Genomic DNA, 12,500 nt, shown 5'->3' on the forward strand with positions numbered 1-12,500 from the left:
TGGGTTGCCTTGGCGCCATCAAGGAGAACAAGTGTCTGCTGTTGAGCGTGCGTACGGACGGGTTAAGAGAGAAAAAAAAAAAGCAGTTGGAGGTTTTTCCATTTCAGCCAAAGGCAGTGACGGACTGGGATCAAAACGGCCCTGGCAGTTGCACATTATAACAGGCCCCCGCGGGTGGAATTGTTGGCGGGGGGGTTGCAGGCGGACAGGATTGTTGACGGGGAGGGGGGGGGGGGGGGGGGCCCACGAGAGGCCTCGGCCCTTCTGGCATCTGCCCGAATGCCGGACCGTCCAGTCCGTGGACTGGCCAAACAGGACGGTTATTGAGTCCAACGAATACAACCGCAGATACTGATGGTGCAATCCATTTGTATGGTACGGGTGGGCGTACCATACAAATGGATTGCACCATGATTCTAAACTTCAAATGCCTTTTGCTGAGTATAATAGCTGTCAAATGAATTCATGATGATATCCCCTTGTTGCTGTCTTGTCTTTTGACCGGTTTTCTTTTGGATCCAGCAAGCCTTTATTGGTCCTGAAGAAGGTAACGTGTTGTGTTTGGCCGTTGTTAATAAAGCTAACCCGGTGCACGCCTTCCCCAGTTCTTCATCGTGCTGCTGATCATCCTATTGGCCGAGCTGATCCTGCTCATCCTCTTCTTCGTCTACACCGACCAGGTGGGTGGCTTCATCGATTTCAGAAATGAATAAATACTAGAAAATATCGAATGTATTTGTAAGAAAAATATGTATTTATCAATAAATACTATATTTCAATTAATGCTGTAAAAGCATTATAAATAATATTAATGTGAGGAGTCAGGTTCTATGATGATGGAGGTGGTTCTTCTTCTGTGGTGATGATGATGATGGAGGTGGTTCTTCTTCTGTGGTGATGAAGATGATGGATGTGGTTCTTCTTCGGTGGTGCAGGTGAGCGAGAACGCCCGGCGGGACCTGAAGGAGGGGCTGGGTCTGTACACCACGGAGAACAACGCAGGGCTCAGTAACGCCTGGAACACCATCCAGACCGAGGTCTCACACACACACACACACACACACACACACACACACACACACACACACACACACACACACACACACACACACACACACACACACACACACACACACACACACACACACACACACACACAGTGGTTCCTAACACACACACACACACACACACACAGTGGTTCCTAACACACTCACACACACACACAGTGGTTCCTAACACACACACACACACACACAGTGGTTCCTAACACACACACGCACACACACACACAGAGTGGTTCCTAACATACACACACACAGTGGTTCCTAACATACACACACACAGTGGTTCCTAACACACACACACACACACAGAGTGGTTCCTAACACACACGCACAAGTCTCACAATGAGTGTACATTATTTCTTCATAGTTTGTACATTGGCACGCGTATTAGTAGAAATCGGTCAAAGACGTCGATTGTCACTCAGCTTGTGCCGTGCTGTAACAACTGCTTTATACCTCCGAGAGGAACTGGCTCCGGAACGCCACAGTTGCGGCTCCACGCTTTTGTTTTGACGTTGAGTTCGGGGATCCATAGTCCTCCACGGGCGTCCGACAGCCCTGAGCGCCGTCCGTCCGTCCGTCCGTCCGTCCGTCCTCCGGAGTAACGTGTGGTTCCCCTCCCCTCCTCCAGTGGCACTGCTGCGGCGTGGACGGCCACACGGACTGGCACGCCGCGCTGCAGGCCAAGGTGGTCCCCGACCGCTGCTGCCAGGACGTCCAGCCCGGCTGCGGCCGCAACGCCTCCAGCACCTTCTGGACGCGGGTACGAGTGTGTGTGTGTGTGTGTGTGTGTCAGTGTGTGTGTGTGTGTGTTTCTGTGTGTAAATCGTCATTGAGAAAATATCTTGACCAAGAATTAGTTTTCATGATCCACGATACGATTGTTTGCATATGGGGCCAAATACTTTGTTGAATGGGTTTCAAATGGCAAAGTCGGTACAAATTCGAGATTGTGAAAATGGCCTTTGTTCAAAAAGTGTGTATACAACACGGTAAACGTATTCTGAAAGGGTGCACGATACTTCCTGCTTCCTCATGCTGATCACCATGGCCACGCCCCTTCTCCTCTCCAGGGTTGCTATGACAAAGTGGAGGAGTGGCTTGACGACAACAAACACCTTATCGGAACCATCGCCATGTGTGTTCTGGTCATACAGGTAGGAACAGACACCATTGCCTGAGTTTGGCTAGAGTTTTGCTCTTGATTCATTCACTCATCTGTTTTTTGTTTTGTTTTTTTTGCCCTCTAGCTCCTTGGTATGGCGTTCTCCATGACACTATACCAACAGATCCACCGGGCAGGGAAGAAATATGAAGCTTAACGGGCTTGATTCCTTTTTCTTTTGTCCAAGAGTGCTTTGTAAGCTGTTACCTTTTTCATGTTACGATTTGAATACGCTACATTAGTGCATGGCATGCCACATCAGAATATATTTTTTATCATGCGTCTGTAGACTAACATACGTACTGTTGTGAATACAATGTGCGCTAGTAAGGTCCATTAACAGCAATAATCACATCGCGGCTTAACCAGTGTTTCTATTTAACGAGTTGTGATTCAAGTATTGAGGTCAAGTGAAGGTCAACCAGAATCGACTGAAAGCAGGGAAGTTTCCGGAGAGAGAAGGGGTTTGTTTTGTTAAAAGCTATATGCCCTTAACAGAAACATTGTATGGAAACGTTTATTAACCACTGAGCATTGTGTGTATACTGTGCCAAATAAATACCAGGAGGCAAATCTCTGAAACATATGAGGATCTTTTAATTAATTCCTTGATTCATTTGTCTTATCATGTTGAGGAGGGGGACCACACATGGCTATCACGATGTCATCGAACAGTTATGGGTTAAGGCAAGTCAGGTGTGATCCGATGGGTTAATCCTCTTAGGAGAGTACAATGTTTTCCAAACTATTCTAGTCTATTTTAGTGAGTGGAAAAGGGTAAAAAAAAAAAAAAAAGCTATTGAGGTCTTCTTGTAGTCTAGAAGGCCAGGATGTTGTCGTTGTCATGGACGACGGACCCCTTGATGATAACGTAGCGGATGACCTCGTGGTGACCTCCGAGCTGGTAGATCAGGTGTTCCCATCTGGGGGAACCACGGCAACAAAGAGGCACAAAGTGAATCGACAAATGTGCTAATCATGCAGAATTATACTTTGAATAACATTCATGGGTAAAAAGGACTGTCGCAATTATTGTTCTGTTGAAAGATGTTTAGAATGCTTTTATCATGAGCAATAATATCATTGAACAAAACCAAAAAGTACTCGATTCGAAACACGATGATTTCGCACTTTCACTAAACGTCCACTTGGGGGCGCCAAACAACTACATCTGACCACAAGCGCGTAGTAGCTGTCTATACACCAAAGCTCCATCGCAGGCAGGCAGGAGCGACCACGGCGGGGGGGGGGGGGGTCTACAGCCTGGACTCACCGTCTGCAGTTGAGGACCACCAGGTCTCCGTGTTTCCCCGCCTCCAGGGAGCCGTGTGTGTCCGAGCGGCCGAGGGCGTAGGCGGCGTTGATGGTGGCCCCCGCCAAGGCCTCGGGCATGGTCATCCTCATGTTCACGCAGGCCAGGTGCATGACCAGGGGCTGTATGGTGGTGGTGGTGGTGGGGGGGGAGGGAGACGTGGACCAGGGTGAGAGAGACAAACAAAACACAAAACACTTGTCCAGATCTGTTATTTTGAAAAATGGTGCATGTGGTTTCCAGTCCCAGGATGAAAACGTTAAAAAAAAAAAAAGTGCACAAAAATATATATATTTGTTCACTGCATCCATCTAGCTGTATTCTTAAAAATGCTCTGATATTGTCTTGTCAAAAATGGTTTCTATCAATCTTTTTCATCTTAAGACAAGAACAAAACATCATTCTGTTGTGTCTGTGGGACCCTCCCACACACAGGGGGGGGGGGGGGGGTCTTTTAGGAGAGAGTGGATCGTTCATAACAGTGTGGATTGTTGAGGAGCGGGGGATACGAATGCACAATGGAACGGAGCCGAGGGGAACGCACCATGGAGCAGCAGTACGCGTTGGGGTTGAAGTCGCTGCCCAGGGCTACGATCACACCCGCCTCCAGCATGTCTCTGGCCCGCGGCTGGGGGAGCCTACACACGCGCACACACACACACACACACATATGTACATGAACATGCACAAACACACACACACACACACACACATATACAAACATGAACATCCACACACAAACATGAACACACACACACACACACACACACACATATACAAACATGAACATCCACACACAAACATGAACACACACACACACACACACGTGTGCTCACACACAAAGGCAAGGTGTGTGTGTGTGTGTGTGTGTGTGTGTACCTCAGGATGTAGGCCGTGGTTGGCAGTAGGACTGCAGCGGTTTTGGCGGTTGCCATGGCAGCGATTCCCTCATCCGTCACCTCCTCCAGGTGACTGATGGCCAGGGCGCCAAGCTCCGCCCCCAGCTGACATGAAGGCAAAAGATAAATTAAAAAATAAGTGTGTGACATCATCCTTGGACTTCTGTGTGTGTGTGTGTGTGTGTGTGTGTGTGTGTGTGTGTGTGTGTGTGTGTGTGTGTGTGTGTGTGTGTGTGTGTGTGTGTGAGTGTGTGAGTGTGTGTGCGCGCGCTCAAGCCCGTGTGTTTGTGTGTACCTTAACACCCCAGCCAGTACCTGTGCAGAGTTCATGGGGTGCAGTTCGTCTCCGTGGAAGTTGATGTGCAGCCCCATGTCGCGGCCCGCCTGGAGGATGGCGCGCGTGGCGTCCAGGTCGAACACGCCGCGCTCGCAGAACACGTCGATGTTGTCCACGCGCAGGTCGCCGGCGGCGATGCGCCTGCGCAGCGCGGGCAGCTGCACCCGCAGGACGTCCTCCGTGGCTTCAGCCACCGTCTTCCCTCTGCGGCGAAAGGTGAACGGAACGGTAACGTTTTATGGAAGAGAAAATGTAACGCCAACACCTAATTTTAAAAAGTAAACAAACTAAATGGACACTTTCAGTGAACGATCAATTGTAATATCCGCGCCTCAATCAATACTTCACCGTCTTGCTACTTTCTTATTAATTTGGTTATTGTAAATAGCTCGGGTTTTATTGGTCCATGTAAAGTTCTTCACTTTGACCAATGAATTGAAACATGTCCGCCCGGGGCCTCCGTCTACCTGGGCACGGCGTGAGCCCCGCAGTAGGTGGAGGAGATGTTGACGGGCAGGGAGCGCCTCGCCTCCTCGATCACCTCCAGCATCTTCAGCTCCGTCTCCAGCTCCAGGCCGTAGCCGCTCTTGCACTCCACCAGAGTGCTGCCGGCCCGCAGCATGCGGCCCAGCCGGGCCGTGAGGGAGGCCAGCAGGTCGGGGCCCGCCGCCGCCCGCGTGTGCTCCACCGTGAAGTGGATCCCGCCCCCGGCGCGGTGCACGTCCATGTACGAGGCTCCCGCCAGCTGCAGGGATTGTGAATGAACGCGTCTGGTGGTGCGGGGGAATCCAAGGTAGGCTCTCTAACCCTAACCCAAAACACTAAGTTTTACCTTCATGGCAAATTCATGCACACGGTCACCTGCCCATACTGGATGTGTGTGAGCGTCCACCAACCCTGAAACAAATAATGAACTCTAAATAGTGATTTATATTATAGTGGTCTGTGATGCAGGTTGTTAACCTACAACTTAGTTTGGTGTTTGATCTATTCTCTATTAAGAGAATCTTAATCTTTAAGTTTTACGCACCGGGGATGACACACATGCCCGTAGCATCGATGACCTTCTCGAACAGCTCTTCTGGATATTGGGCTTGAACGTCGTCCGACGGCCCCACGGCTTTGATCAGACCATCACTAGATGGTTCCACATCCCAGTATTAGGTTTAATCACTTATAAATATGAATTAAAACCTACTTTATTTACAGTAGCGACTATTTCTAAAGACCTGTACGTTGATGAACAATGAGGGGTTGAAACGGTTTCATTTGACTTTGTTAAAAAGTAGATTTAAACTCACCACCCGATCACCACGCTACCGTTATCCACCACGCAAAGATTTTGCACTGCGTTCTTCTGCAGGTACTTTTCCCCATTGCTGCATATGACCACCACTTGGCTGGCGTTTTTCACCAGCAGTCTGTATTTGTCAGGCATTTTGTAATTTATAACGAGTAGCTGCTGGTCGTGCTCCGCTACAAACTGGGGTTGCCTAACTGCAGAAATAGAAGTTTGTGGAAAAGCAAATATTTGACGAAGAGTTCAAAGTCCAAACAAGGGGGTGTTTCCATAGGTGGTTACGTAGCTGGTCCTCTGTTGGTGAATATGTTGCCATCAATATTAGTTAATGAGCAAATGCTCAAGAAAAAGACTCAAACTTAATGATTTTCATTTTTTATTGTTTTCTTATCACAATTTTCAAAGATTGGTCTTATACAGTAAAAAAGGAATCTTTCCAAAACGATAAACAAAATGAGCCACGTCATTCATCCACAAACATCCATTGGTTTCACATGGTGAAAACACACAAAGGGGGAACATTTAAAGTAAAAACAAAATAGCAGGTCAGGTTAGGTCTTCTTTGTTGTTCCATCATTCTCTCATCTCTCCATCTTCCTCCTCCTCCTCCACGCCTCTGATGTACAGAACGTTGTTACACCTGATGAGGGGGAGACAGGCTTTAGAAAACATTGTTCTACACAAAGATGGACATGATTCATATATAATGATATAAAGGATACATGATATAAAACATACTATTTCAGACTTATGCGTTTAAAAATTGCACCTCAATGCAAGCTGTAAGAGCTTGTGCATTGGGTTCTGGCAAGTGTACAGTGTCTTGTGTATTGATAATGTAGTAACACTATCAGTCGTGATTTAACTATGACTGATGATAGTAGTTCTGCACTAACAAGACTGTTGTTGCTGTTATTTGCCATCGTTCATTAAACCCACATTGCTGAGGACTAGTACCATTAGCATGCAACAGTAAGGATTCAAACATGCATTTCTATGACTGATAAATCCAAGATACATCAGCTTATACCCCCTTATCGCTTCTCTAGAAGAGCAGTCTGTGCATCTAACCACCACCATCCATCAACGTGATCGTACCTGATGAGAACTTCTCCCAGATGACCGGCCAATGCTCCATCGACGTACTCTTCTGTGTTGGCCAACTGTTGGGTAGATACGCATCACATGTCAACTATCAACATTTACACACACACTAAAACGAGGGCATTGACAGAGTTGGGTTAGGCTTTGGGCCACTGAAGTCCAGGAGGTGTCGCTTTATTCCCTCACCTGCATGTTCATGTAGCCGTCCACCGACACCAGGTACCCTTTGTACTCCATCCCCCACTTCAGCTTCACCATCACGGGTTTGCCGGTCAGCCCGTTGAGGAAGGGCTTGGGGTTGAGAGGTAAACTCTGCAGAACAGAAATGGACCAGTTAACATTGAACTCCAACGCCATCCTTCATCCTCATTTGTTTGTGCATTTTAGGTAACTTTTTTTGGGAAACATAAATATTGGACATCATTCAGCATAACTTTTTTTTATTAAATCTATTTATATAATGTATTGTATGTAATGTAATGTTTGCCTTGTGGGCCTCGAGCCTGTATTCGTTTATATATATAACGTTAAAGCCCAGTGGCCTGTGTTGCATGGATGTAAATACAAATGTGACCCGAAAAATCAACTATTTCCAAAGAATAAAACCCATGTTTGTATAATAACGAACAATCCCGTGCATTATGTCAATGTATCCGTGGGTTCGAGTCCAAAGAGAAGACAACACATCTGCGCAAAGCGACTCATTCATTGAATGGACGCTAGCTGCTAACGCTAGCTCCCTGGCTAACATAAAAAGCCATCAAAAGTAGCGACAAACAAAACATCCGCGAGTAGAAAAAGAATGCACATAAACTCACCATTCTGTGAGCACAAGGGGACGCCCGGCGATCTGCTTAATGTGTATTTAGTGCCTTTCGACACAATAACGTTTTCTCTGAACAGCAACACGCTTTGCCGCCGAGCCGGAAGTTAAACGTTTCACCTTTGACCCAAAACACATAAGAGGCGGCGGGCCTCCGGTGACGTCAGAGCGCCCTCTAGCGGTGGACCCCCGGGTGACGTCAGAGCACCCTCTAGCGCACGGACGGACTCGGTGCAAGGGAGACGTGGAAGTGAACGGATTTGGTTGAATATCATTCTGCCGCATTTTGTATTTAACTGATGTATTTGATTGATTGATTTCCTACAACGATTTTAGTTAGTTATAATTATTTAATCCAAGTATTTTAATACACCCTCTATCTATACATCTATGATGCATTTAGACGTAGGCCTGTGTCGAATATTGAGACTGAAATATTATGCATTTAGAATCAAGTATTAACACACAAATCCATTCAACCATAACAATATCTTGCAAATCATTTTTGCAAGATATTTTTTGCAAGATATCAAGACTATTTTCCTGTTTTATAACTCACCACACACCTTGTGAGAGGCCTATACATGGTAGATATGTATGCTATGATAGATATGAGATATCATTATTAACAGTGGGAGTTGGGCAAGAGAGTCAGAGAAGTGACTGTCACATCTGGGTCGCGGGGGGGCTCTCTGTCTGAGCAGCGCTGTGACTCCAGGCTCAAACTGTCTGCAAGATATTGCTCGTTTTTTTTTTTTCCTTTTCTCCATCGCCGACGCATTCAACGGGGCCTTAAACATTTGACGTGTCCCAGCCTGAGTGTCTTCAATAGAACCCAATCGAAGTTTTCCGCCGTGAAACAGCGGAGGGCTGTGTGCTGGGCCGTGAGGAATTCCGGTGAAATTACCCATAAGCCCTTTGCTGCGTGTTTGAAATGCTCACTCCCTTACATCACCGCCCCGCGCTCTCGGCCCGTTATGAACTCTGCCTCCTCAGCCGTCTCTGTAATTAACCAGTCAGTCACTCACTCGCTCGCTCGCTCGCTCACTCACTCACTCAATGGGTCGATAATGCTCCGACGACAGACAGTGCACGTGACGTTCGTATGTAGGTCGCGGCGCGCTACATGTGTGTGTGTGTGTGTCCAAGGTCCCATGACATGCCACCTTTTAAGAAGCCGTCACGTATGAAGCACCAGGACACGCATGGCCGGGCTCGGTGTGCGCATCATTCCATTGGCTTAATTGCATGCAAGCATGCGTGAGTGAGGGAGTGCATACCTATGGGTATGCGCTCATGTCTCTATAGGTAGAGCCTATAGAGACGTGTGTGTGTGTGTGTGTGTGTGTGTGTGTCTGTATGAGGGGGGGAGATCCTGTCAGTCATCTGGTTGATTTTGCCCCCGCAGGGAAAGTGTGTCGATGTCAGGAGCATTTCAGTCCAGTCCAGTGGCAGAAAGCCTCCTTTGAAGTCTGAGCTGTGTGTGTGTCGGTGTGTGTGAGTGTCGGTATGTGTGTGTGTTAGTGTCGGTATGTGTGTGTGTGTGTGTGTGTGTGTGTGTGTGTGTGTGTGTGTGTGTGTGTGTGTGTGTGTGTGTGTGTGTGTGTGACCAGGCGAGGTGTGAGGCACGAGACCCGAGGTGTACGGCCCCCCTCGTGCCTTGAACACCGGTGTGTGTGTGTGTGTGTGTGTGAACGCGATTCCTGAGCCAGTCATTCGGATATCATTTCATTCTCCGGTGCCTTCCACGAGACCGGGATCCATGAATGAGTCCTCGGTAAACCCAGCACCTCGAGGCGCGTTCGCGTTGGGTTACACACGGGGAATTTGTGCGGCCCCCGTACGCGAGACAAGGCGCAGCCGGGTTCAAGTCGAGTTTAGCTCGCCAGCCCACGCCAGCGGTAAATGCGGTTCACCGCAGTGCGAGACGTTCAATGCAGTGTTACGTTATACGCAGACGAGCCGGCGGTTATGTTACGACGACGTGACACACGTCACACAGGGTGTCGTGCCCGCAGGCTCCAGTGAGCTGTGATACCCCAGGAAAGAGAGACAGAGTAAAGGGAGCGCTAGATGGAAGGGGGCTGATAGGCCCGGGTCGTGGCGCTGGCCGGCCCCAGTGGCGGCTGCAGATGGCTGGGGGGGGGGGGGGGGGGGGGGAGATAAGGAGCAGCAGGCAGGGGATGGTTGGCTGAACCTGGAGCACCTGGGGCGCGGGGCAGCGAGAGGAGAGGGAGGCATGCACAAACACACAGGCACGCACGCACGCACGCACACATGAACATGCACACACACACACACACACACACACACACACACACACACACACACACGTACACAAACACAGGCACGCAGAAACACACACACACACACACGTACACAAACACAGGCACACAGAAACACACACACACACACACACATGTACATGAACATGCACAAACACACACAAACACAGGCACGCAGAAACACACACACATACACACACATATGAACATGCACACAAACACAAACATGCACACACACATGTGCTCATTAACACAGACACACACACACACACACAAGCACACACGTTTACATACACATGCACAGATTATGTTTTAGACAGGCCTGACCGTTTGTTGGTTTTTCATCACCTGACAGTGGCTTTCATCATATCATATAGCTTATTCTGCTATTATTTTTCTTCTGGAGTATGAGTTAGTGATTGAGATCAAATTAAGATCAAAGATCCCCAAGTGTTACACTGCCGTGGTTCACTGAGCAGTTGTTAGTTAACAGGTGATTGATTTAGCCACTAGGGGGCTCCCAACAGCTATAGTTTTTTAGATAAATAAGATAATTTCATAACCTGATCCGAACCGTGGCGAAACCATTTGGATTTGAACAGTGTCGCAATGTGTCTCAAGTGGATGGCCAGAAATATATATCTGGTATATATGATATACCAAATAGAGACGTAGCAGAGACTCGGTCGGTAAGATTGAAACGCTCCAATGACGCTATTAGCCAATCACTGACTAGAATAGCTGATAGTGCTTCTTGGCCTAAACCACGTGTTCTCTATGTGTGTAAACAACGCGAAGTTTCCTACATTTTCTTCAGTCCCTATTCAACGAATGTTAAATCTTCACAGTTGAGAAACGTGTAATTTAACGTCGTTTTAATGTTCCGGTATATAATGTCTGTTATTCAAGACGATCTCCCTATCGCCATGGTAACCAGATCGCAGAAGAGATGGAAATTTGGAAAATTACCGATGGGCGTCATCGCACCATATGCAATTATTGACAATAAGTGCATTCCGATAATTCACGCAGTCCATCCAAGCGACGCAGCTCCATAATAATTTGAAGTGCGTCACCAATGCATTGTGTACGCGGCCCCCATCCAAAGCCAATTAGTCCACATTTCGGGTATACGAGCATTCCTCACGCACCACGGCTTTCTCACTGTCATGAAAAAAGGAACACACACTTTTTTTTTTCTCCCTCCCTTAGGACAAGCTGTTCATCAGCGCTTGACCACCGCCTGTACCTGACGCATGTCCGACAGGGTTGCCAGATTTCCCGCCCCTTCTGGCACCAATCTGGCAAAAGTGATCTCCGATCCTCAGACTAATATCAGGAATGTTGCTTTAAATCGAAGAAAAGTGCTAGAAAGGGGGCGGAGCCACGCACTGCCCGCTGTCACCCAGTATATATACCCTCCGCCACGGGGCGAACGCGAAGCAAGTGGCTGCTCTTGAGTGCGCGTCTGTGTGTGTGTCTGTGTGGCGCGTAGAAAGTTGTGTGTGCCGCAGAAAGTCGGTGGTTCCCGAGTCCAGACGAACCGAAGAGACCAAAGCGAAGCAAAACGCCCCGAACAGATGTCTCGCAAGTCTCTGAGGACAAACATGGAATCTTCTTCCCTCGGCGACGGATAACGTTTTCATAGTTTCATCATTCATACAGTTTAAAGTGACTGCCGTGCAGTCCTACGCACTTGCCTTTGTCATCGTGGATGGGACGTTTGTTTGCTGGTGTATGTGCTGTTGTGTGGCCAGTCGAGCGACACTTTCATCACTTTTCCTACCTTGGCGTTTAAGACCTCTGGGATCGGAGTTGGGCACCATGGTGCTCTTTCTCCTGGCTTCTTGGGCTATGCTCTTAGAAACAGGTTAGTGGGCTATGCTTTCTTTAGTCAGCCTCAACAGCTATGGCATCATCGCCACACACACTATACTACCAATTACATCTCTAAAAACAACACATTTATAATGTGTATTAACAACGTGTGTAATAACAATGTGAACAGGACGCCATTAAATCAAAATGTTCTTAATTTAGGCCTATTCAAAAATGAGATAGATTAACATGCGCACAAATGCTTTGTTATTACACTTTTATAAACACATCATATTGTAACGAGTTAAATGTCATGTGCTTTGATGCAAAACATTAAAGGACACATGAGCACCATTTTGTACAGTAGCCCCACCACTGTAAAAGATCGCTTCA

General features: G+C 47.7%; 3 protein-coding genes across 3 annotated transcripts in view; 1 reads left to right on the plus strand and 2 right to left on the minus strand.

Moving 5' to 3' along the window:
* LOC311367793 (tetraspanin-9) overlaps positions 1-2,815 on the plus strand; it is a 4,236-nt gene extending 1,421 nt beyond the window's left edge. Inside the window, exons 4-9 of the mRNA XM_084486619.1 lie at positions 1-47; positions 606-680; positions 936-1,037; positions 1,696-1,827; positions 2,138-2,221; positions 2,315-2,815. The exon at positions 1-47 is cut by the window's left edge and continues 145 nt beyond it. Coding sequence (XP_084342745.1) covers positions 1-47; positions 606-680; positions 936-1,037; positions 1,696-1,827; positions 2,138-2,221; positions 2,315-2,386 — 512 coding nt within the window. The 3' untranslated portion in view covers positions 2,387-2,815. The remainder of the gene's footprint in view (positions 48-605; positions 681-935; positions 1,038-1,695; positions 1,828-2,137; positions 2,222-2,314) is intronic.
* Positions 2,805-6,268, minus strand: amdhd1 (amidohydrolase domain containing 1). The gene is made up of 9 exons (XM_084486618.1): positions 6,079-6,268; positions 5,808-5,914; positions 5,610-5,674; positions 5,245-5,522; positions 4,756-4,981; positions 4,421-4,545; positions 4,086-4,179; positions 3,503-3,663; positions 2,805-3,152 (listed from the first exon to the last, which is right to left on the minus strand). The coding sequence occupies exons 1-9, from the start codon at positions 6,213-6,215 to the stop codon at positions 3,047-3,049; spliced, it is 1,299 nt and encodes a 432-aa protein (XP_084342744.1). The 5' UTR covers positions 6,216-6,268; the 3' UTR covers positions 2,805-3,046.
* A 178-nt stretch (positions 6,269-6,446) lies between these two features.
* Positions 6,447-8,117, minus strand: snrpf (small nuclear ribonucleoprotein polypeptide F). Its single transcript, XM_084486482.1, has 4 exons — positions 8,000-8,117; positions 7,368-7,493; positions 7,176-7,240; positions 6,447-6,717 (listed from the first exon to the last, which is right to left on the minus strand). The coding sequence occupies exons 1-4, from the start codon at positions 8,000-8,002 to the stop codon at positions 6,651-6,653; spliced, it is 261 nt and encodes an 86-aa protein (XP_084342608.1). The 5' UTR covers positions 8,003-8,117; the 3' UTR covers positions 6,447-6,650.
* Between the last annotated feature and the right edge of the window lie 4,383 nt (positions 8,118-12,500).

Source organism: Micromesistius poutassou (genome assembly GCF_964030765.1).
Source record: "Micromesistius poutassou genome assembly, chromosome: 22".
Taxonomy (NCBI): domain Eukaryota; kingdom Metazoa; phylum Chordata; class Actinopteri; order Gadiformes; family Gadidae; genus Micromesistius; species Micromesistius poutassou.